General features: G+C 39.7%; 1 protein-coding gene across 6 annotated transcripts in view; it reads left to right on the top strand.

Moving 5' to 3' along the window:
• Window positions 1–25,603, top strand: part of LOC132387457 (1-phosphatidylinositol 4,5-bisphosphate phosphodiesterase beta-4-like) — a 536,307-nt gene that overhangs the window by 293,243 nt on the left and 217,461 nt on the right. For all 6 annotated transcript variants that reach the window (XM_059959817.1, XM_059959814.1, XM_059959818.1 and 3 more), the window contains one exon: window positions 15,446–15,543. In XM_059959817.1, the coding sequence (XP_059815800.1) occupies window positions 15,460–15,543 (84 nt within the window). In that variant the 5' untranslated portion in view covers window positions 15,446–15,459. The remainder of the gene's footprint in view (window positions 1–15,445; window positions 15,544–25,603) is intronic.

Raw genomic sequence — 25,603 nt, 5'->3', positions numbered from 1 at the left:
TAAGAATTATGTTAAAATTCAGTGAAATTTCCTCTCATTGTTCAGTAACTAGAAAATAGTCAGAAAAATGGTGCAGATATTGGTGGTGTTGTCTCGCAGTTCTTGGGAACCGAGTCCAACGTGGAGCGTGCATATTCTAAAGGGAATATGTGAGTTTCCTCTGGATCAGGCATGGGCAAACTACGGCCCGTGGGCCATATGCGGCCCGTTAAGCTTTTTAATCCGGCCCGCAGAACTTGATGAAATTATATTAATAAACCTTGTTAACGTTTTTTCCCCGCAATTCTGGCATTTTCCCAATAGATGACGCGCTCTATATACATTGACCTTTGTTGAGGTGCAGCGTATTACTCCACATTTGCGCTTTACTCTTTGTTCGGCTCGACCTATTTGTGTGAACAGGCGTTCAGCGTCATGAACATCAACAAAGCCAGCCACAGATCCAAGTTAACTGACCAACACCTCAGATCCATCCTGAGAATCGCCACAACAAAACTAAATCCAGACTTTGATGCGCTGGCTAAAAAGGGAGACCAACAACACTGTTCCCACTGAAATTAAAAATAAGTTTCTTCGTTGTGTAATGTAAAAAATGCATTTGAAAATATTTTTTTCAATAAGCCTTACATGTTACATGTCATTTCTGTTAAGTGATGGACATGAGTAGTGCGCAGGTGCACGTACATTCTCAAAATAAAAAATGCGCTCCAGATCAAATAACGCGCTCCGCATACTGGCGCGCTGTCATTGTTCTGTCTTTGTGCTGGTCGTTGTTGAGTTTTGGCACAGGGGACAATTGAATAAGAAGGAGCAGGACAAGTAGACCTGCATCTCCTACCGTTTTTGAAATAAAGACAGTCAGGAGGAGAGTGATGATGATAATATCTTGGATAACAGAATTTTCAGTGCTTTAAAATAATTGTTACTATTTAAAAAAGCTGTATTTTATTCATTTAATTTTCACTGTTTTAAAAGTCATTTCAATAATTAGCTAAATACCATGGGACTTCAAAGACAGATATTTTGTTGTAATGCATTTGTTCATTTTCAATTGAAATTAAAGCACATGTTTTCTACATATCCCATGATATTTTATTTTCTCTTATGAGGTGTATTACCAAAACACTCCATCCATCTGCTCCTGGTCCGGCCCCCCTGTCGAATTTTAGAACCCTTTGTGGCCCACAGGTCAAAAAGTTTGCCCACCCCTGCTCTGGATGCTACAGGCTCCTTCTCCATACTGGATAGATAGGTAATTGATTGTTGTGCATTGCCCAAGTGCAGATGGGTGGAAGATGAATTGGGGTGGGGTAGGGTAGAAGTTGGAGGAATGGGAAAATGAGATTGCTGTAAGTGGGTGCTTATTGGTTGCTTATTGGTATACCTGAAAAGCCTGTTTCTGTACTCCAGGACTCCCATCAACACAGACCTAGTCCACTCAGTCATTTCTCTGATCCTGGTTTAGAATCTTCACTGTACTTCCTCTGTGGCAAATTTGTACTTTTTTAGGTAAGGAGATCAAATATAATGTTTGAAGTTGTCCACTTGGGAGCAAAAAACAGAAAAGCAGATTTTTTTTAATATTTGTGGGAGATTGGGTGAAGTTGATGCCCAGTGGTGCCCCTGTACACAATTACTTACAGTCAACATGCAGGTCCAACAATCCTTTAGGAGGGCCAATGCTGTTGGATTGTAAGGGTTTGTCTTGCAAAAGAAACACTTCACTGTTTTCACTAAGTTACAGCAGCACTTTCTGAGCTATTTTTTTTGTCTGTGGATTCTGAAAAAATAATTTATTTTTATTTGCTTTGTCACTCCCCTGTTTTTAGAGACCTATTTCTATACTGTTGTTGAAGGCTGCTTGCAGTTTGAAGTAATGTATGAGCTCTTTCAAAGGCTGTCGGAATTTCCTGTTTTCCTGTTCTATCATTTTAAAGCAATTTTGTCTATCTTATTTATTTCAAAATAATTTCTGGTATTCTTTCTCCTAAAAGCTAAATCAACACTAGTGTTCTTTCTTATTATGACAATAAATAGATTGTTGCCAGATTGGGGTCTTGGTAGTCTTACAGTCACAAAATCCATTGAGATGTTGAGAATTTCCTCTCTGATTCACTTTGGCCATGACTTTCTTTCATGTTTAACCATTATTGTGCAACCCAAAACTCAACCAATGCACAAATAATTTTGTCTGCCAGCAGAGCATTTCTTAGTTGTTATTAAGAAATTGTCAACAGCTCCCAACTACATTTGCCAATAAATTTTCACTTGTCGAGTCTGTTTTGCCAGGATGAGAAATTAGCCATTGCATTCATTTTATTTATTGGTGATGAACTGCAACAAAACTAAGCATGGGATCTACCTTTTTAATAAAAAGGACAAAACCAGATCTATCTTCAACAAAATGCAATCTAACATCTTGCATCATAACCTTCAGACCTAGTAAAGGTTGTTTAGCTTGCGTGGAGAGCAGGACCTTTACATTTCTAACAATCACTTTGAAATATAATATTGGCTTAATTCCAAATTAATTTCATTTACGTATGGGGGAGGCATAAATGTAGTTGGGTCGCGAAGATATTTTTACCGTGGGTAGCTGAAGAAGACAGATGACAATTGTATATTCCCAATTTTGCAGATACTTAGCAGCATCCACAGCTGAGTTTTGAAGAAATTGAAATAGCTGCAAGAAGTTAAACTGCATGAAGGTTCGTGTGTTGAGGAAAAATTGTTTAAAATCTGAACCATCCAAGAGAGATGCAATGGTATAGAAAATGTAGGCTAATTTGTGTCAATTGAAGGTGTGACCTGGTAGCCTTGTGATAACCCATGCAGTTCAGTTGTGCTGTATGCTACTGTATTTGCTCAAAAAGTTGAACATGTTTGAACTTTTTTTGATCAGTCAAAAACTGCATTTATGTTATAATGATATCCAAAACAAGTTAGGTAATTGAATGTTTTCATGTTACCCTCTGTGGGACTTATGTGGAAATTGGGTAACATGTTTGCTGGTATCCTTATTGGAAAAGACAGCTGAATAGCTTGTGGGTATGCAAGTGCCTCATAGAACATTTTCTTCCTTCACAGAACCATTGTACTGTTTCAAACAACAAAAATATAATTGTAATCTTGAAGTCGAAAGTAATCTAAATAATAGTTGTCATGTTTTGAAGTTATCTTTTGCGACTTAGCATGCCAGGAAGGTTACATTTCTTCTCTGATGCATGGAAAAGATTTCATCATATGGGCTTATAGCTGAAGAAATAGGTTATTGTATGAAATGGAAAATAGTGAGATACACTTATAAACCCATAGTAGTGTAAAATGAATGATATTTGTTTTCAGCTATTAGTCTGGCATTGAAATTGTAATTATGTAATTTATGTAGATACGGTACGTGTAGAGCTATAATTGAGTCCTTGACTGTTTATTTGACATGCGGTGAGAACTCAGATTGGATCATGGGGAATCAAGAACTGGGGATGTTTGTCTCCAAGTAATGCTGTAATTGTCCAAACTCTCAGTGTCACACCCTGCTTCAAGCAATTTGATCTCTATCACACATCAGGAAAATCTACCGAGACACAATTTTAAAGAGGAAGGCATGCGCTCTGGATTTTTTTTAATATATATGGGCTTCGATTAAGTTAGTATCCTATTCATTGAAGAGGCCATCTTTTTAATGTCAGAGGATAAAGGAAAATATGCAACTATCATCAGGCTGAAGAAGTTTGAAAGCAAAAGCAAAGTGCTGTTTTTAAAATACAAAACAAAATTAAAGGAGAAAATGTCAAGAATGCAGTATTTAAAAAACATTGTCCCCATTGTAATACTTGCTGAAAATGCAGGAAATATTAAACAGATCCGGCAGCATCTGTGGAATGAGACATAAGAAACTGCAGGTGATGTCTTTGGGAGCAAGAACAAACTTCTGAAGTAAGTTGGTCATGCAGCATCTGTGGAGGCAGAGGGATAGTCAACATTTTGAACTGAGATCCTGCATCATGACTGAGAATATCGAGGGGAGATAGTCAATATAAAGACACACCTCACGTCTTTATATAGGCTGGCACCCCTCTGCTCTCTAAATCCTGCTGCAGGGCCTTCTCCCCAAAATATCAACCATCCTCTGGCTCTGCCACTGCTGCCGGACCCACTGAATTCTTCCAGCACCTTGTTCTTTGTGGAATATCAGTTAATTAGAATTCTCTCTACTGAAACTGCCCGACTTTTTGGATCGCTGCAGTATTTTCTGTTTAAATTTTCTGTATTTGAAGTGTTTTTTTTCTCTTTTTGCTTATTACAAACATGATTCCAGTATGAGGCTGCCCAAACAGCTTGCTTGTGCTTTGTACTGCACATTTGGTCCTTTTTAAAACATTTTTCAAAGTTATATTTCCTTCATTCCCTCCTACAGCTATTATCCGCACAGACTGTATAGGTTCATTATGGGCTGGAGTTTAAAGAGTCTCCTGAGGTTTCTTGTGAAACTGATTCTTCATAGTTGAACCAAGAAGATGAGCATTGGTAATTTCAAAGTCAAAGTTGAATTATTTGTCACTTGCACGAGTACATCTGTGCACAGGTGTAAAGAAAAACTTAGTTGCAGCAGCATTGGAAGCACCTAGCATCAGATATGCAGCTTTGGATTATTTGGCTGAGTTAGACATCATCATGTTAAGCCCATAGCCCTATGTATCCCAAGTGTGCAGGTCTGGGCAGGATAAGTGATTATTACCCAGGACAGAAATGCTCAAATGTTCTTCCTTACCAGGAATCTCAAAACAAGACATAATTGAGATCAAACACAAGAAGTTCTCCAGATGCTGAAATTCTAGAGCAGCACACAAAGAGTTGTGGAGAAACTCAGCAATTCAGGCAGTATCCATGGAGCAGATATATAGTTGGCATTTCAGGCTGAGATCTTTTGTCAGGATGGAAAGGAAGGAGGCAGAAGTCAGAATAAGAATTTGGGTGGACAGGAAGATTACAAGCTTGGCAGATGGATGGGTTAGGAACAGGAATTAAGTAAGAAGCTGGGTGGCTATAGGTGGAAGAGCTAAAGGGTTGAAGAAGGAACCTAATAGAGGACAGTGGACCATTAATAAAGGAAAAGAAGAGGGGAATTTTTAGTCTTTCATTGGTATCAACAAATTACTTAATAATGCCTTATTTTCTTTGTTCTGTTTCAATATTCTAGTTTTCATTAATGTTGATCCTCTTTTGATCCTCTTTTCACTACTGTGTCCAAACCTACCCTATTTTTATATGTTGGACTGGGGAAGTCTATTAATATATGAGTATACTGTTTGGCAATTCATAAAGCAATCCAGCAGCTGTGTTTTGAAGTAAATGTCAAAGTCTGTTTAGTTTGTAATGAGTGTGTAATGGGAGGTAACTGTTGTTTCAACGTCACTAAGCTACTCCCCAATTTAATGTTGACCAGTATTACATTCAACATTAAAGAACCGATTTACAATGGTAAAGCGCCTTTAGAAAATAAATCCCAAACTATAACCCGCAAACATAATTGAGATATATTGCTAGATAATGTACTGACTGAGGTCATTTTTGTTCAGGTCAGACCAGGTACTTTTCTTTCAGTGATAGTAATATTTATTTTAATCCACTTGTAGAATACACATGGTGATCCAGTAACAAGAAACTATTACTGGAAATACAAAATAAAATAGAAAATGCTGGTGAGCAGGTCAGGCAGCATACTGTGTGAGGAGAACCATATAGAGTTGATGTTTGATGACATTGTGTCAGAATGGGATGAAAGGTAAAGCTGAAACCTTAACACAAGGAAATCTGTAGATGCTGGAAATTCAAGCAACAGGCACAAAATGCTGGTGGAACACAGCAGGTCAGGCACATAGGAAGAAGAAACCTTAACTCTTGTTTCTTGCTTCATAGTTGTTGCCTGACCTGTGGAGTACTTACAGCATTTCCTGCATCTTATTTGAGGATAAATGGGACTTTGGCATAACATCTCATTTGTAAGAGGACATTTCCCAGGTAACTGTTTTAAAGAGTCTTTGAAGTTATGTGGGTAAGTTTTCAAGTAGAGTTTGTAACTTCAGCTTCCTAGCTTGAAGCCAAGATTACCACCGTTTGACCATGTCTATCACTGGAATCAGAATATTCTTTGAGAGAAGGGGGGATAATGGTATGTTTATAACTCAGTATATAAAGTAGTTTTGAAAGACACAATGTAATGCAAGAGATCAGAATTGACTCTCTGATCTTTATGGTAATATGCTTTTCATTTGACATAAAAACTCGGTGTTAAATATATCATAAAAACCCCTATGGTGAAATTATTCCTCGTATCACAAAATTTCATATCAAAAATTCATGCTACTTTGAACTGTGGATATGGGTTATTATAGATTGACAGCTCGAAAGTGAGTGGGTGGTGAGTACAATTTTGCTTGCATTAAACACTGAGTTTTATTTGAGTCTTGTTTTTTTTATACCTCAGCACATATGATTGTATAAGAAAGGAATACATTTGTCAATTGTGAGTGAAATGTTGCTGCCAAGGCTGAGAAGTTGCAGTTCTAATGCATTGTCATGGGGTTGACATTGTTTGTGTATTTTCTGGCATGATAATAGGATCGGAGATTAGTGAAATGGGCAGTTGGTTATTAGCTGTTTGGGTGTGTTTGTGTGAATAGAAAGCAGCTGAATGGCTGAGAACCAACTACATCAAATAGGCAGTCTTCAGGCAGACTAAAAAAATTATAATCATTAAACTGTTTGGAATATTCTTCTGAAGATATCAAAGTCTTGTCTGTGACATTGGCTATTATGCACAAGTTTGGAAGCCTGCCCATTTCTGCGCAATGAAAGATTAGACTACTAAACAGAGAGCTGTGTTGGAAGAAATCTGGAGAGAGGAGCTGCAGAGAAGTTATTGCTTGGTAACACTTGGACTGTGAAAGAAACTGGACATTGTACTGTTCTCTTCACCTGTGGTGTTGATGCACAAGGGTAATTGCAACCATTAGCATTCATTTCCAGTAGTGACTATCAATGAAAGATATAATATGTAATTTGATTTGCAGCAGAAATTTATTCTGAGATGTTACTGTATTGCAAGTGTGATGGCTGACTGCTCTGGTGTCTTTGGCTCCTTTGCCCACAGTGACTGTTGGGGTGAGGGGGGAATGGAAAGCTGGGGTTGTGATTGCACTAAGCCAACTGAGGTAAGCCAGATGGCTGAAAGAATGGGGAGCACAGCGCATTAACACATCGTATTTAAGAATAGTTGCATGTACTGTCATGGGCAATAATGCTGTATGCAGTTGCCTCTCAAACCATGGTCAATGGATAATTTACCTTCTAGATTTCTGCCATTCGTCAAATAGATTCCTGTTATGTTAATTTTCTTTGTGTTTACTTCCTGATGACATTAATGATTACTAAAATAAGATATGAAATTAAGATACTGACAGTGTAACAGCTGCTACAGATTCCCTAGGTGTGATGCCACAGCAAACCATTTTTTTCTAGATCTTTCTCTTCACAGCTGGAGAAAAGTGTTCATTATGTGACTGTTCCCAGAATAAGTTTGGAAGAAACTGCTTTAGTCTTCCTTTGTGAATTCGATGCATATCTTGAAGGACATTTGTATAATTTATGTTGCAAACGTATCACCTACAATTCAGATTTAATGTATTAAATATGCAACATTGAAGTAGAAGTATCAGCACTATAATTTAGAACCAAATTTTTGAAAAGTAAGCAATGATACATCAGCTGTTACTGTTAAAATAGCCACCTAATGGTAATTGCACTGTAATAACGCATATCACAGTTATCATAAACAATTTGAGTGTCATTGAGGCTATGTTACAAAAGCTTAAGCTGTTTGCTCAGATACTAAGAATAACCTACCAGTTAATTTCTCATGATTAATAGCTGAATTGGATCAGCATTTAATTGTGCATGTTCCTTTAAAGCTAGAACCAAAGACATTTTCCTGTCTTGCATTTGCATTGCTTTTTAATGTGTCCTTAGGATATTCGAAAGGACTTGGAAGTTGATAAATTACTTTTGAAGTGGAGTCTGCATATTTAAGCAGGCAATTGTACCAGTCGTTTTTCCCAATTTGTCATCTTTGTCATCATTTGACAGGCAGCATTTCTGTGAAAAAGCTGATGTGTCAGTCCCGATTCAGAGCAGGAGTCATTTAGAGAGTGGTGGCTCTTGATTTGGACTGAGTAGAGAAAATATTTAAATGATCTAAAGAGGCATATTCTAAAGTTAATGAATGCTAATTGCTTATGACAATTAGGGTTGGCAGCAACCTCGGCCCCTGCCATGAGTGAAGACCCAGGCAATCAGATCAGATGTTAGAGGACACTCTTTCTCAAATTCAATTTAAGGTTGCAAGCAATTTAGTTCAGCCTCAGGCACTTGCCAAAGATGGATGGGGAGTGGGTGGATAAGGAAGCTAATTTGTAATGGGATTGGCGATCATGTCTTTGTGACATTTAGCTGGTGAAGAGTTCTCTTCTGTGCTTGAGCCACATGTTTGGACACTTGCCCCAGTTATGCCCATGAAGCATAGCATTGAATTATGGTTTGAATTTACTCAAACAATGTGCCCGAGAATATTTTTCTACTTCTAAGTGCCCATTGTTTTCTAAATCTTATGAAGAGCGGTAACTGCTTGTGGACAAGGTGCTGAATAACTGTCAACACCTATGCCATATGTCAGCAAGATTCCTCTCCTCAACAACAACAGACTTATAAAACAGCTGAGAAGTCAAAAATAATGATCAGAATTTCTGTGACTTTTTTTAAAGGGAGTATGGTGCAGTAGCATTATTGCAGAATCTTTGGCGTGTATAAATCAGTAGAACAAGATATAAAATGAAAACAAACTTCCTGTGGAATTCAGTCAGACAGAATACTTGCATACCTCGATGGTGCTTCTTTATAAATGAGTGGCCAATAAGGTCAAAGCCTGCTGCTTCAGATTGCAGCTGCTATTAACCTACAGACCAGAAAAGTATGATATGGCCTGTCAGACCAGAAAGTGCCTGAGTTCAAAGGCCTCAACTTTTCCACTGTTTGCACCTGAACCGTCAGTTGGCTGTCCTTGACTGAACCAAGAAGAAGCATGATTACTGAGTTGAAATCTGGAAACTGCTTTCCGGCTGCTTGTGGTTGTGACCTGGAGTTCACAGCCCAAATTGTGCTAGAAGCAAATCCAATAATCACCTTTTTAAAAAAAGGTTTTGGATGAACACTCAAAAGAGGAAAATGTGCCTGGGTGAAATGGACAGTTCTCTCAAGAGATGGGACAGGCTTGATAGGCTGAATATCTCTCTGTACTTTGCCCTTGCATGGTTCACAAGCCTGTGATATACGTTCCCTTCTGATGCTATTAAGCTATTACAGTTACTGGGGTGTTAGAGTTCAGAGTTCCATTCTGGCATCCTCTGTAAGAAAGTTTATTTTGTGTGTGTGTGTTCGTGTTCGTGTTCGTTCTCTCTGTCCGGGTGCTCCAGTTTGCTCCCAGAGCCCAAAGACGTACTGATTAATGCGATAATCGGTCATTGTAAATTGTCCTGTGATTACACTAAGGGTTAAATTGGTGGGTTGCTGGGCGGCTCAGCTTGATGAGCCGAAAGGGCCAGTTCCTTACTGTATCTCTAAATAAAAAAAACAAAAACACTGAGCCTGCTTGCGAGATTTACAATGGCTATTTAGTGCATGTTCTTATAATGGAGACGAACCAGGAATAGAAGCAAAAGTGACTGAGCAGGTACCCTGAATCAAATGTGCTTGTAGAGCACATGATATCATTGGTAAGGTAACAATTAAAATGCTTTCTGGTAACATGTTGGTATAGCTTGGAAATCAGCATAAGAATTGTTTGCAGTTTACAATTCATCATTACTTGAATTTATTTCGCTTTGCAGGATTAATTCATTTGTCTGAAATTTCCACAAAATATTGACTTCCTGCATCCAATTTCTAACTTGGGAAAGTGCAAATTTGAGAAGTTAACTGAACATAGAGACCTCAGTGAGGTACATGGTTAATTAGGGAGGGGTGAGCTTTGGAAGAATTATCAATAAATTGTAAGCAATCTTTTATTTGTAATCTCTTAATTTTTCCCCTTATCTGGGGGAATTGAGTTCATTGGTGGAATATAATACTCAAATCTGATTCCCAAGAGTGGACTGTTCAACTGTGAGTCTTGGTAAATGCTGATCAGCTCTATGGCTGAAGGGTTATCATTCTAAAGGCTCATCATGACCTCGCTCAGCTTGCACATTTCCAGCCTGGGTTACTGGATAATGATCATAGATGGGAATGCAGCCAGTATTCTTCTTCTCAATCTAGTGGCGCCAAGGCTAATTGTTATGTCCCTAGAGCTACTCCAGTCAGGTCATCCAAGTCAGAACCAGTTAAGTGATTGAACCTCTTCTGAACTTGTAGGTCTTTCGCTCGTGCAGTTTTGGTTTGCAATAGCTTAAACTATTTTTTTTTAAGCCTGCAGTCGCTAGCTATCTGAGACAGAAATGTAACTGCAGGTGCAGTATTATGTTGCCTCTTCTCTTCCCTCCAAGGACCGAAGCAGTAATTCACTTCACTTCTGTATTTGGTGTAGATAGTGTGATGTCCTCTACCTTGGAGAAACCAGAATCGGGACAGATGATTGCTTTGCAGAGGATCTGCCTTCAATCCTCAAGAGTGACCCTGTTTTTTCTGTAGCCTGCTACTTTAATTCTTCATCCCAATCCCACTCAGACCTGTTTGTCTGTAGCTTCCCATGGTTTACAATGAGGCCCAGTACAAACTTGAGGAAAATAGACTCCTCTTCCTTTTGGATGAGAGAGTGAATTCTCAGATTTCAGGTAACTTAACTTCTCCATCTGTATCAGAACTTTACGTTTCTGCTTTAGGTCATCCATCTCTGAAATTCACTCAGTATTTTTCTTGACCAGCTGTTTTATGACCAACAGCACAGAATTCAAATAAAGAAACAAAATCACCATCTAACTGCTACCTTCGAACCTTTGACTTGTCTCACCCTATCACAGTTATTCCCCCTTTTCTCTCTAGCCATCTCCCAGTCGTCTCTGCAACTTAAAACTAACTCTCTTTTCCTGTTGTTACAGATTCTTTGGACCTGAAGCATTAGCTACTTTTCTTCCCACAGCTGCTGCCTGATCCGTTATCTGTTTTTGTTGCAATAATTTAAACTGCAGCCAATAATCTACACAGTTAGACTGACAAACTCTCTCAGCCTTACCTTATAATCAGCCAAACTAGCATCCAAGAGTATTCTTTGTATTACTCATATGCTGCCCTGGGGTTGAAGGCCTGCATGTGTGGGTAGGTGGGTAGGTGGAGGGAACAGGGATATTTTGGTATTCAACCAACACACACAAAATTCTGAAAGAACTTAGCAGGCCAGTAAGCATCTATGGAAAAGAGTAAACAGTTGATGCTTCAGGCCGAGACCTTTCATTAGGACTCATGATGAAGTCTTGTTTCATCATGAACAACTTATTTCTCTTGTTCGTTATTTTGCTGTAGTTGCTCTGTTACTTGTGTGTTCTGTATTGTTCTGCCAAGCATTGTGGGCATGCTGTGCTGGCATTGGAATGTGTGGCAATAATTGTGGGCTGCCCCCAGCACATCCTTGCGTTGTGCTGGTTGTAACGCAAATAATACATTTCACTGTATGTTTTGATGTATTGCAAATAAATAGGAATCTGAGGTGATGCTGCCTATCCTTACTGATTGCAGTCTGTTGGTCAAGAAGTCAAGGATGCAAAAAATGGAAATTATTTGCATATTTAGATTTTTAAAATGCGGAGATTTTCTAAAGGAATATCAATGTACGTAAATGACATTATGTTTTAGAGCCAGAGCGGTTGTAATTATAGTTATCATAATTATAGTTAAGCAGTAGTGATTATGGTTATCTTGACAAGTTTACGAGTTGGTGAGATAATGTAGTATGTTAGATGCATGTCAATTTGTAAATCGATTGAAGCTTGGAATGAAGTTTAATACGACTGACATATGCAATGAAATTTATTGTTTTGCTGCAGCAGTACAGTGCAAAACAAGTTACGATAAATTACAAAAAATAAATAAATAGTGCAAAGGAGGAATAATGAGGTAGTGTTCATGAACTGTTCGGGAATCTGATGGTGGGGAAGAAGCTGTTCCAATATGAGCTCCTATCACTTCTCTTTGAGGGTAGTAATGAGAAGAAGGCATATTCTGAATGATGAGAGTGCTTAATTCTTTCTCTTAAATGGCCTTGAAGACAAGTCTGGGAAGTGCATAGTACAGTTTGTAAACTTAATGAAAATTTCCACAACATTATTTCATTCATACTTATCAAAAGGAGAAAAAGGACAAATACCTAGCAGCAAAAAGTGAATCTCAAGTGGATCTTGGGGTCTTGAATAATAATTTGGTGGATTTTCTATTTTTGAGTCGCCAGTGAACTTGCACGTTGTACTTTTCTTCATTAGAACGGAATGGAACCTGCTCTTGATTTTATTGAAATTTGCTCTCTCTCTGCCACTGGGGAGTGAATTATTCTTCTTTCTATTTTCCTTTCTCCCAGTAGCAGCAGATAATCTATTAGTAGTAGAGAAAGGATTTAATTAATTTTCCTTTTAGAGAAAAAATGATTACCTAAAAGCAAATGTGGGATTTGAACCTGCGCTTGTCAACCACAGGATCAATGCATTCCTGGGGCTGTAAGCACCAAACTTAGAATTCTACCCATCCTTTCCCTGTTATTAATGAGTTTTCCAGCTTTGGTAACCGTTAATTTTTGGGAGCATTCAGGTGTGCAAACTATTAAGAATTAGGATACAAGGGATCCAGAAAGGGTGTTATTACATCTGTAAATGACATTCGGAATTATTTGGTTGTACTTGTGCCAAAAGTTATGAAATTTCTCATTGTAGACTGTATTGAACAATTTGATTTGTCAAACAAGGGATAAAAATGAATATTTTTATTCAATCGCTTGATGTCAGTTCTGACAAGACCAGCAGAAGATAGGTATGTCTCCTGGACCAGATGGACTGTATGTCAGGGTTCTGAAAGAGATAGCTGAAGATCTAGTGGAGTCATTAGTAATGAACTTTAGAGAATCATGAAATTCTGGAATGTTTCTGGAGGACTGAAAATTGCAAATGTCCCTCTGCTCTTTAGGAAGGGAGGGAGGCAAAAGGCTGGACATTATAGGCCAGTTATCCTGACTTAAGTAGTTGGCAGGATATTAAGAGTTCATTTTTAAGGATGTGGGCTACTTGAAGGCACAAGATAAAATGGGCTGAAACCAATGTATGGTTTCCTTAAAGAGGAAATTAGAATCAGGTTTAATATCACTGACATATGTCGTGAAGTACCTGGTTTTGTGTGTCTTCAGGCTCCTGCACCACCTTTTTGATGGTAGCAATGAAAAGAGGACAGGTTCCGGGTGATGGGTCCTTAATGGCGGATGGTGCCTTTTTGAGACATCGCATCCTGAAGACTTCGTTGATGCTAGGGAGGCCAGAGCTCATGATGATGCACTGCCAAGCAAACCCTGACAACCCCGATTTAACCTTAACCCAATCATGGGATAATTTGCAATAACCAAGTAACCTATCGATACATCTTTGGACTGTGTGTGGAAGCTGGAAAACCTGAAAAAAACACATACATTCCATGCGGAAAATGCACAGAAACTCCCTACAGGGGACACCAGAATTGTATTCCAAATTCTGACCCCCAAACTGTAATAGCGTCGTGCTAACTGCTGCACAACCATGGCACCATTGTTGCCTTGAATTTGTAGAAGGCCTTTGACAAGGTGTGCCACACATAAGGCTGATAAACAAGTTAAGAGCTCATGGTATTACAGCAAAGATACTAGCATGGACAGAAGATTTCTGAGTGGCAGAAGGCTAATACTGGTAAAATCACAGAGGGCTTTCTCTAATTGGCTGCCGATGACTAGTGGTGTTTGGCAGGGGTCAGTGTTGAGTCCACTGCTTTTCACGTTATATGTTACTGATCTGGATGATGGACTTGATGGCTTTGTGGCCAAGTTTGCGGATGATTCAAAGGTAGGTGGAAGGGAAGGTAGTGTTGAAGAAGCAGAGAGTCTGTAGAAGGGCTTGAACAGATTAGGAGAGAGAGCAAATAAGTGGCAGATGGAATACCCTGTAAGGAAGTGTATGGTCATGCAATTTGGTACAAGGAATAAATGCATAGACTATTTTCTAAATAGGGAGAAGATTCTGAAATTAGAGGGTCAAAGGGACTTGGGAATCCAAGTGCAGGATTGCTGAAAGGTTAATTTGCAGGTTGAGTCAGTATTAAGGAAGGCAAAGACAAAAAGAATGATAGCATTGGTTTCAAGAGGACTAGAATATGGAAGCAAGGATGTAATCCGAAGACTTGTTGAGGCATTGATGGGACCACATTTGGAGGACTTGAACAGTTTTGGGCCCCTGCATTGGAGTGGGTAAAGAGGAGCTTTATGACAGTGGTCCCAGGAATGAAAGTTTAATGTATGAGGAATTTCTGACGGCTCTGGGACTGTACTTGCTAGAGTTTAGAAAAATGGGGGAGGGGTTGGGGGGGTGGAAAGATCTCATTAAAACTTACTGAATTCTGAAAGGCCTAGACAGAGAGGACATCGAGAGGATGTTTCCAATAGTGGGGGAGTCTAGAGGGCCCAGCCTCGAATAAAAGGATGTCCCTTTGGAACAGAGGCAAGGAGGAATTTCAGCCAAGGTGGTGAACCTGTGGAATTCAGTGCCACAGCCAACTGGGGAGGATAAGGCATTGTGTGTTTTTAAAGTGGAGATTGATAGACCTCAGAGGTTATGGGAAGAAGGCAGGAGAAAGGGGTTGAGGGGGAAAATAAATCAGCCATGATCGGAATGCAGAGCATTCTCGAGGGGCCAAATGGCCTACTTTTCCTCCTATGTCTTATTGTTTTAATACCTAGCCTTGCTATGCTGGGACAGTATGACTGTGAAGACATATTCAAAGGTTCAGTTCACATCGTTGTGTGTCTGGAATCATGTTATTTGGTCGGCATATTCCTGGGGAGTCAGATAGATCTCTATCATGGTCACAGTTGTCAGCAATAGCATTTTTTAAATGGTATTCAATTTACTGAATTTAAGATTCCAAGCTGACAGCGTGATGTTTAAATTTGTGTCTCCAGATTGATTGTCCAGTCTCTTAGGCTGCTAGTAAATTCTATTGTGTTTCATTGTCTTTTTTTTGTAAATGCCTGCAAGAAAATGAATCTGAAGTTAGTATATGGTAACATATGTGTATGTTGATAATGAATTTACTCTGAATCCAATCACCATGCTATAGAATCTGCATAATGTTGCTAAATTTTTTCCCAGGACTAATCACTCATTTGCTTTTGTTTCAGGTGTCTGAACAACCATGGCAAAAGCATATGAGTTTATGTGGCAGAAGCCTGTTCCAGCATTTTTGCAAGAAGGTGCTGTTTTTGACAGATACGAAGAGGTAAGTGACATGTTAAAAATAAGTGACTTTTTCAACGTGATTAACATAACAGGATTCCATTTTAAACTCAGGCCAAGTAGAGCCATCACAAATGGCGGAACTGTTTTTTTTCTCTCTGATGGTCTTCCCTTGTGAAATCACATGAATTGCAGGCTTTGTTCAGTACATATTCTAATAGCAGCATAATGAAATCAGCCATATAGGCACTATTTTCATGCTCTGGTACTCTGTTTACCTATTCTGGGTACAGCAATGCATCAGTTTTATGTGCCTGACAAACAGAGTGAAAAGATGACTGTTTCTGGTGCTTGGAGCAGCAACATTGCAATATGCTCTTCATAAACACCCTATGATTTTATTACATCCAGCAAGTGGAGAAAATGCCTTTTAACTTGAAGGAAAAGAAATAATAAATGAGACCATTTGCTCAGGGGATTTAATTTTTAGAGTCAGTTCAGAAACCAACTAATTTGTATGAAATTCATTGAACTTGCAGAGCATGCCTTGAAAGAATGTGAATCAATATTCAGCAGAAGTGTTGTGCCAAAATAATACCATTTTGTAATAAATTAGAAAATCATTATTAAGATCCTTAAAGCTGTGTTAATTTCTACGGCCTTTTCCTAACACTGCTTGGCCAGTCACAACCTGAAAAGGATATGTAGCCTTTCCTTCATTAACACAAGTGATCCACATTCAAGGAGGTCCACCCATTGAAATGCAAAGATGGTAGTTCCATTTAAACATGAATAACAGAGGCTGCCAGGAAGTAAATGGAAACATTTTGGGTCAGAACTGGTTGGACCTTGTGACCAGTGTTACAATGGAGCACTAAGTCCTCTCCAGATTCCCTGGGCTCTTACCATCTCAGCACCTGCTCATTTCCGTTCATTCTCCTGGCAGTTTATCTTCCAGCTAATTCTTCAGCTTTGTTGGGAATCCTCCTTTGTAACCTGTGTTTTAAGGAGTGATTTAAAAACTAAAAACCTTGTTGCTTAGTGCATTCAGCTCAAGCTCATATCCACTCCCACTCCCTAAGAAAAGCAATGATCTCTGTAGCCTGCCTGAGAATAGCTGAGCCCATGAATTTATCCATTCAGCACCAAGGAGAGAGAATCAATAATCTGTAAACTAATGGACGGACAAAACCTAGCAAGCAGCAAAAAAGACAAAGCCATCACACAAGTGAGGAGGTAATCTGAAAGATGATCAGTAAGTTTTCCACAGCTAATTTGGATCTTCCACTTTCGTACTTGGAGTATTCTCATTCAATGGTAGCTAATTGTTTTATTGCACTGGGTTGAATAGCTTTCTATGATTTCTTTTTACTTACTCTCATCTTCAGAAGAGCATCAAAGCCTCGGAGGCTAGTGTTGAATATATTCAAAATCAAAACCATTAGATTTTTAGTTAGAGAATCAAAAGTTCTGGGGTTTAGTACAAGCAAATCACATTGGTCAAGAAAAAATTAGCCATAATGTTTTGAATAATACAGCAGGCATGAGGGCCAGCTGGTCTACTTCTGCTTCCATTTGTGTTGTATTCTCCTGATTCAATTTAATAAATCATAATATTGAAAAATTACTCTTAAAATTAAATATAAATTTTCAACTCATTGAAAAAAAGGAATAATCTCTTAATATCAAATTTCTTCCATCAAAAACTTTTGAGTGCCTTTAAAGTGTTGTAAAATTCAAAGGCAGATAAACATTCCTAAACTTCTTAGAAACCTTGAAATCCCCAAGCTAATTGTCATCGAACTGGACCTTTCTGGAAGCTAAAGGACATACAGATTAAGTTCAATAGCACAGAGTTTGAGAATATTACCAATCCAGTTTAGCAGGGACAGGTCAGAGACCAAAGATGTAGGAATAAAGAATCCTGGATTAATGCCAGTTTGGTTAGCAGTAAATGTAAATTTTGAGATGGAACAGTCCTTGTTTGCAACACACAAAGTGCCGGAGGAAGTCAGGATCATGGAAGGTAATAGACTGTCAGCATTTTAGGCTGATCCCCTTCATCAAAATCCCTCATCTTGAATTGGGTTTGCACATGAACAAAAACCTCGTGTCTGATGCAAAACAAGAGTCATTTGCTAGACAAGTATCCTAAATTTGAGGCCACTATTGAAACTTCAGTTGACTTTATAAAAGTTTGAGAAAACCAAAAGAATTGGCTCTATGGTTTTAAATATCAAAGTCAGAGTAATATAAAACTCAGCCATGGAAGGTCCCAAGCTTGACTGCGAGAGGAGGAGGGTTGGGCATGGGGCTAGCAACCCCATCCCGTACAAACCCAGAGCTACAGAAATGGCAGCAGAAGCTCCAAAACCCTTATCCCTGGGAGAGAAAGGATCTTCACCATATGAAGTCACGTGGTGAAAGCGGAAACCACAGGGCTGATCAACCTTCTATTGCCCCAGGATGGACGACTCTGGCTATCGGCTGTCAGTGACCTCTGTCCCAGTAGGAGTGATAGGCTTAAGAAGAAGATGAGGAATAGTATAGTGTTGGTACATGGCTTTTGGCCTAATTGCTTCATGGGCAACCAAGGTGTACCCACTCATCTCATCCCGATTTAGTGTGTTTGACCCATATCCATCTAAGCTCTGCCCTTGCATATACCTTTCTAGTGCTTCTTAAATAAAACTTTTGTGCCTGCCTCAACCATTTCCCATCCATCTCCTGTGGGTCGAGACATAGGCAGCCCCGCTGATCGCTAAGGGGACCAAATCTCTCCCCAGTTACCCTCTTACTCATAATATAGTGATAGAACCTCTTCAGAGTTTTCTTAATTTTAGCTGCTGGATCCATCTCATACCTTTGCTTTTCCTTCCTTTTTTCCCTCTGGAGTATTCTTAATCCTTTTAGAGTCATCAAGAGATTCTTTTAGTCCTGACCTTCTAAACCAAATTTATGCTTTTTTTTACCGGAGCCTCAGTATCTCTTGGCAGCCAATGTTTTCTAAACTTAACCAGGCTTACTCTTCACCCTAACAGGAACATGCTGCTCCTGGATTTTTGCTACCATCCTCTTGAACAGCTTCCCACTTGTGATTTGTTCCTTTCCCTTCAAACTGGATCACCCATTCAACCTCTGCTAGAGCCTGTCTCATTCCCCCATAATAAGCCCTACTCTAGTTTAGTTTGCTGACCTGTGGGGCTGTCCTATCTTTTTCCATCACAGTCTCAATACTAATAGAATTATAGTCCCTAAAGCCAAAGTGCTCCCTGACTGCAATTTAAGTTACCTGCCTTGTTCCCTAAGAGGAGATCCAATATTGATTCCATTACCCAGTGTAGTGTCCTCTGTATGTAGATTCAGGACCATTAACTCTGGGTAATCCAGTCAATACCAAAGAAATTAAAATCTCTTGTTGAGTGAACTTGGCCTTTTCTCCTTGGAGCGACGGAGGATGAGAGGTGACCTGATAGAGGTGTATAAGATGATGAGGGGCATGGATCGTGTGGATAACCAGAGGCTTTTTCCCAGGGCTGAAGTGGTGAACATGAGAGGCCATAGTTTTAAGGGGCTTAGAAGTTGATACAAGGGGATGTCAGGGTTAAGTTTTTCAGACAGAGAGTGGTGGGTGTTTGGAACGCACTGCTGGTGGTGGTGGTGGAAGCAGATACAATAGGGTCTTTTAAGAGTCTCTTAGATAGATACATGGAGCTTAGAAAAATAGAGGGCTATGCACTAGGGAAATTCTAGGCAGTTTCTAGAGTGGGTTACATGGTCGGCACAACAATATGGGTGGAAGAGCCTGCAATGTGCTGTAGATTTGTGTGTTCCCACTAATACAGCCCTGTTATTCTTACGATTATGAGCAATTTCTGTATAGTTCTGCTTCTCAATTCCTGCCAACTACTTGTGGGGGTGGGGGGGAGGGGAATGTCTGTAATATAGCCCCACTAGAGTGAACCTCCTCTTTTTCAAAGTTCTACCCATATGGCTTCATTGGAAATTCCCCAAGAATGTCATCTTTAAGTACTGTTGTTATGTCCTCCCTTTTCAAAAAGTCAGCAACCCCTTCTCGCTTGGCTGTACCGCTGAGTTACCTGTAAACGTCTGTATTCTGAAGTACTGAGCTACCGGTCCTGCCCTCCTCAGCCATCTTTCTGTTATTGCTATAACATCCCATTCCTCAGCTAATCCGCACTCTGAGTTTATCTGCCTTACCCATCAAACCTCATGCATTGAAATAACAGTAGTGTAACAGTAGTAACAGTAGTAATAACAGTAGTACTCTTTTCCCTGCAGCTACTGTGTCCCTAGCTATAACGATTTCTAGACTTGCTCTCCCTGGCTAGTGCTTTATCCCATGACTTGCTTTGGCTCAGAGTCTTAACCCTTATCAATCTAGTGTGAATTTACCTGTGTTGCTGTAGCTAATTTCCCCACAAGGACACTGGTATTTATTTGATTCAAATACAAGCAACCCCTACCCCAAAAGAGATCCCAATGCTCCAAGAACCTGAATTCCTGCCCTTGCACCAGCTCCTCAGCCACAAATTCATCAGACCTATCTTTCTATTTTGCTAGCTCATGTCTCTGGGAATAATCTGGAGATACTACCTTCAAAGTCCTGCTTCTTAATTTCCTATCCAACTCATTTGCAGAACCTCATCCCTTATTCTATCTATGTCATTTGTACCAACATGTATAAAGGCCTCTGGCTGTTTGCCTTCCCAGTTGAGAATCACCTCGCAGATATATCCTTGATCTTGGCACCCGGAAGCAACACACCATCTGCTCATAGAATCTCTGCAGCTATAGAATCCCCTGCCTGTTCCCTTCACTATTGAGTCTGTCACTGTTGCCCGAACTGGCTCTACTCTGAGCCAGTTACAGAGTCAGAAATCCAACTACTGTTGCTAGTCTCTGAAAGAACATTCCCCCTCAACAGTATCCAAAAAGTTAATGAGTAAGTAGGTATGCCTGTTGTTGAGGAGGGTAGGCCACAGGGGAATCCTACACTAACTGCCGACTCCCCCTTTCCTGGTGACCGTCCAACTCCAGCTGCAGTTCTTTGATGTAGTCTGAGCAATAACTTATAACTTATTAAGAGCATGTACTTAACAGGTAGATTAAATGGTTAGGCGTGATCCATGTAATCTTGTGTCCTAAAACATAAAAAGGGAATTGCACAGAATGAACCTTGCGACACCAGCCCTCTATCTTAACCTTCTGCGCTCTGATAGAACAAAAATAATTGGTTCGCCCACAGCTCAAATTTCACAGAATGACTCTAGACAGCATAAGGGCTTCCTCAGGATGCGTACTGCTGTGTTCAATTTTAGGAAGAGATAGCAATTTAGCATTGTTTGATTGGGGAATTAGGCCTTCTATATTAAGAGTGGCTAAATATAGCAAAACCACCATGAGTTGTGGAAAACTAGGAAAAAAATTAATCCATACTATTTAGTCCCAAAGCTCATTCTAAAAGCAAGCAAAATATCAGAATGGTGTAAATGTAGTTGAAAAACTCAATTTGGCAATAGACAAAAAAAAAATCAATGAGACTGATTTATTATTGGGTAAATTTTTATCAAGTGCTTTTGACACAGAACCTCGTGTGTGGTTGAATTCCCAATAAGCCACTCAGAGAACAAAGTTCTATCTATGCCAAAAGCACTCATGGTGAATTATATTTATTCTTATATTAATGCTACATAATAACAAATAATTCTATGGTAGTTTATTATTAAAATGCACTTTTGTCAATTTATGGAGTACAAAAGTAGATCTATAGAATGTTTTTTTGAGCACCTTCAGTGACACTTTGTTTCCAAAATTGTGTCTGATCCATGGGTGCAAATTTGTAGCATTAGTGACAACTGATATTATTCTGTTAAAGAGATGAGCAGATGCATAGCTAACATCTATCTGAACTTACAATGTTAATTTGATGCCAGTAAGACCATTAGGGAGCTCCAGTCTTCAAACCATGTCACACAGCTGACCACACAGGAGGAACCTCATGACTTTTTAAAGAAAACGTTAGCTACTTAGTTGTCGGTTGAACCTTGCCTATTGCTATAATTGAATGATTGTCTGGTACTTTCTGCAGTTGTGTCAAGTTGCCAAAATTAGCAGTAAGTAGTGTGGCAGGTGTAGCAGTGCAATTTTGATGCTTCTGTATGAGTCCATTATCTCCAAACATGGATGTAGGCATAGACATTCCCATGGGCGTTAAAGGGAAAGTGAGCAAAGGTCTTAGAAGGAAAAGCTGCTTGAAACTGTGATGAGGATAAATGAAACACTTCTTCGGCCTTAATTCAACAAAGAACAGTGTGTGACTGGCCTTTATCCACAATCTGCCAACTAAGTGTCCCTTTCCTGTGACACACCTCTACCCCAATCTCCAGACCCCTCTCTTGAGTGATGAACTTTGTCTTGAGATGATTAACCTCCTGTTACCACAGCCATCTTCCACTTGTGAGGTATAACTCCGTCCGTTGGAGAGGTTTACTGTTGTTTCCTATTGACTTCAGTTTTTGTGGGTTTTCTTTATGCCATGCTCTGTTGAAGGCTGTCTTATAACTTGCCTTTGGAGTTCAGCTCTTTTCATTTTGTTGGGACCAATACCAAATTGACCTGTTAAAATGCCAACACAGAAGCAGTAAGTGGGCTTTTGGTCATTAATTAATAGTGTTGTTTATAAGTAGTTCATGATTATGCTGATGATTGTTAGTAGTCTGATAGGAATAATTAGCTGATGAAAGTGGACACATAGCTGTGAGATACTTCTCCTCTGACATACGTTATGCTAGTGTTGTATCCGAATAAGTTAAGTAGGGGTGCACTAGATCATCAGGTGCATACATTTCCAGTATTAGAACCAGTGTGAATGCTTTGCTGCGTCTAGAAATCTCAGTCATTTCTTGATATTGTGTGGAGTGAATTGAGTTACAAAGAATAGTATTTGATGATGGGGATCTTAAGAGGAGGTAACTATGGTTCATTCATTATAAATTTTGTCTGAAGACTGAATAATCCATAATAATGATGAACTTTTATATAATGCCCTTTTCAACTTCAGCATCTCCTGAAGCATTTTTCAATCAGAATGTGCTTTTAATATGCAGACATTTTTGTAATATAAGGAGCCAATTACAGGAAGATTTGCATGCTATACGGTGTTACTAATAAAGATATGATAATGATCAGTTTGTTTTGGTGGTGTTCAGTGAGGGACAAATAAAGGCCCAAATTCTAAGAACAACACCACTTCACTTCACTTCACTTCAAATATTCTGAACTCATCTTTCTTACTCACAGTGGAGTAAATGACAACATAATTTATTTTCTTCATCTTTAATCTCTGGCAGGACCATTAATACAACATTCCCTCAATGCAGTCTGTCAGTCTAGATTTTCATTGCTAAGTTTATTGAGTGGAACTTGGCTCAGTATCTCTCTCATTAGAGGGCAGGGCAACTGATCCACAGCAGTCATCTCCAGATCTTCCCTTCTGATCATTCTGAATGGTTTTTATTCAATGCAACAAGTTTTTCAACCATCATTTTCTCTAAAAGTACTTTATAAAACTGCCTACACAGAAAGCTATTCGTCATGAAGTATTCATCATATCATTACCCACCAGAGCGCAATATATAGCTGTCTGCACAGAGAGGCTTAGTATATTTAGCCCACAGGTTTGCAACTGTCCTGAAATCAAGTAGAAAAGTTCAAGTTTAATTGTCATCCAACCATACACAGCCAAATGAACCAGCATTCCTCTGGGGCCACGGTACAAAACACAGAACCAACAGTCACACATAGCACATAGTACATATAGCAGATATAGTTATTATAGCAGAAAAAAATATAACAGTCGCACAAAAAAATAACATTGTCCAAGTCACTGAATGTCATGGCCTATAGATTGATGGTGCATGGATTTTGTCCTGGAGACCTGTTTCTGCAAGAACAACTCATCATGGTGCAGCCGCAGATGAATGCAGTCCCGCTTGTCTTCTACCCAGCGAACACTGATGGGAGGTTCCAGCCCCTGAGTGCTCCCACAGAGGCCCCTGCTATATGCCACACCACCTTCAGCCCCTCCTCCCCCTGGCAACTGCAGCAGGCGACCACACAGCGCGAGGACCTGACTGCGCAACAGCCAAGCAGTGCAGCTTCCCTGCTGTCAGTCTCGCCAATGAACTAGTGAGCTGGACATGCAGTTTTATACATTACCAATGTCCAACAGGGTCTTGCATTCACAATAAAATTGCCCAAGACACTCACTTGCACCGTCTCTTGGACCTCACACCACCAGTTTGTAGCTGAGCTCCAGCAAATTCTTGACTTCCGTGCTGCAGTGCACAGGCATGGAAGACGAGTGCATCATGGCTGCAGAAAGAGAGAATATCATAGAGTAATTGTCTACTAAGTCATTGTGGGTGGAAATCAGAAATAGGAAGGGGGCAGTCACATGACTGGGAATATCCTACAGGCCCCCAACAGCAACTGGGACACTGAGGAGCATTCAAGTAGGCTGAATGTGGGTTCAATTTCAACATTTAAGAGAAGCTTGGATGCATATACGGATGAGAAGAAGATTGAGGACTATGGTGCAGGTCTATGAGATAAAGCAGAATAATAGTTTGGCACAGACTAGATGGGCCAAAGGGCCTGTTTCTGTGCAGTAGTTATTTATGGCTCTATGATTCTAGGTGGATTTTGGAAAAGTGCAAAAATAACAGGGCTGTTGCCAAGAGTGTATGCTACTTCCCTAATATTGATCGGCACCTCCTTAATGCAGAGGTTTAGTTGGGGCAGATTCCTGACACATTGTGTAGACACATGAACTAAAGGAGAGATCATACTGGATTCAGAATTGGCTTGCCACAGAAGGCAGAGGGTGGTGATTAGTGGTGTTGCACAGGGCTTTGTTCTGGAGGAAGTGAAGGACAGTATTTGTAAGTCTGCAGATCACACGGAGGTTGGTAGTGTTGTGGATAGTGTAGAAGTTTGTCAAAGGTTAAATCATGATGTAGCCAGGATGCAGAGCTGGATGGAGAAATGACAGATGGAGTACAATCTGAAGAAGTGTGAAATGATTCACTTCAGAAAATTGAACTTGAAGGCAGAGTGCAGTGTTAATGGCAGGGTAGAAGAACAGAGGAAACTTGGAATCCAAATCTGTAGATCCTTCAAAGCTACTTTTTGTCTCTAGTTATACAGTATACACAAAATGCTGGAGGAACTCAGCAGGCCTGGCAACATTTATGGAAAAGAAAACAGTCGACCTTTCAGGCTAAGACCCTTCCATCTGGACCCCTCACGAGTCCCGATGAAGAGTCTTGGCCCGAAGCCTCGACTGTTTACTCTTTTCCATAGATGCTGCCTGGCCTGTTAAGTTCCTCCTGCATTTTGTGTGTGTTACTTTGTTTCCCAGCATTTGTAGATCTTTCTTGTTCGTGTCACAGGGTTGGTTAAGAAGGTGTATAATGTGTTGGTATTCATTAGTTGGGAACTGAGTTCAGGAGCCATGTGGTAATGTTGCAGCTCCATAAAACACTGTTTAGGCCACATTGAAATATTGTTTTCGGTTTTGTTCTCCTCATTATAGGAAGGATGTGAAGGCTTTAGAAAGGGTATAGAGGAGATTTACCAGAACATGTCTTGTAAGAAAAGACTGAATAAGCTAAGGGCGGAAAAGGATTAAATGCGACTTGAGAGAGGTGTATAAGATTATGAAAGGCAGACAGAGTGGACAGCCAGCACCTTTTACCCAGGCAACAACTGCCAATACCAGAGGACATCTGTTACAGGTGAGTGGAGGTATTTTTAGGGGAGATATTGAATATAGGTTTTTTTACACAGAGTGGAGCGTGCATGGAAAACACTGGTGGTGGTAGTGGTTGAGGCTAGTACTTTAAGAGACTCTTATATCGGTACATAGATCTTAATTAAACTGGAACGTTATTGGGTAAAGGATTCGGTTGATTATAGGTCAGCACAACATTGTGGCCATACTATGCTGTACTTCTCCATGTTCTATGTTCAGAATACACTGGCATGTGCACTGAAACTGGCAGCAATTTACTATGGAC

The sequence above is a fragment of the Hypanus sabinus genome, unplaced genomic scaffold (genome assembly GCF_030144855.1).
Source record: "Hypanus sabinus isolate sHypSab1 unplaced genomic scaffold, sHypSab1.hap1 scaffold_188, whole genome shotgun sequence".
NCBI lineage: Eukaryota > Metazoa > Chordata > Chondrichthyes > Myliobatiformes > Dasyatidae > Hypanus > Hypanus sabinus.
Note: the sequence above shows the minus strand (reverse complement) of the source record. Positions and strands in the feature narration are given on the sequence as shown.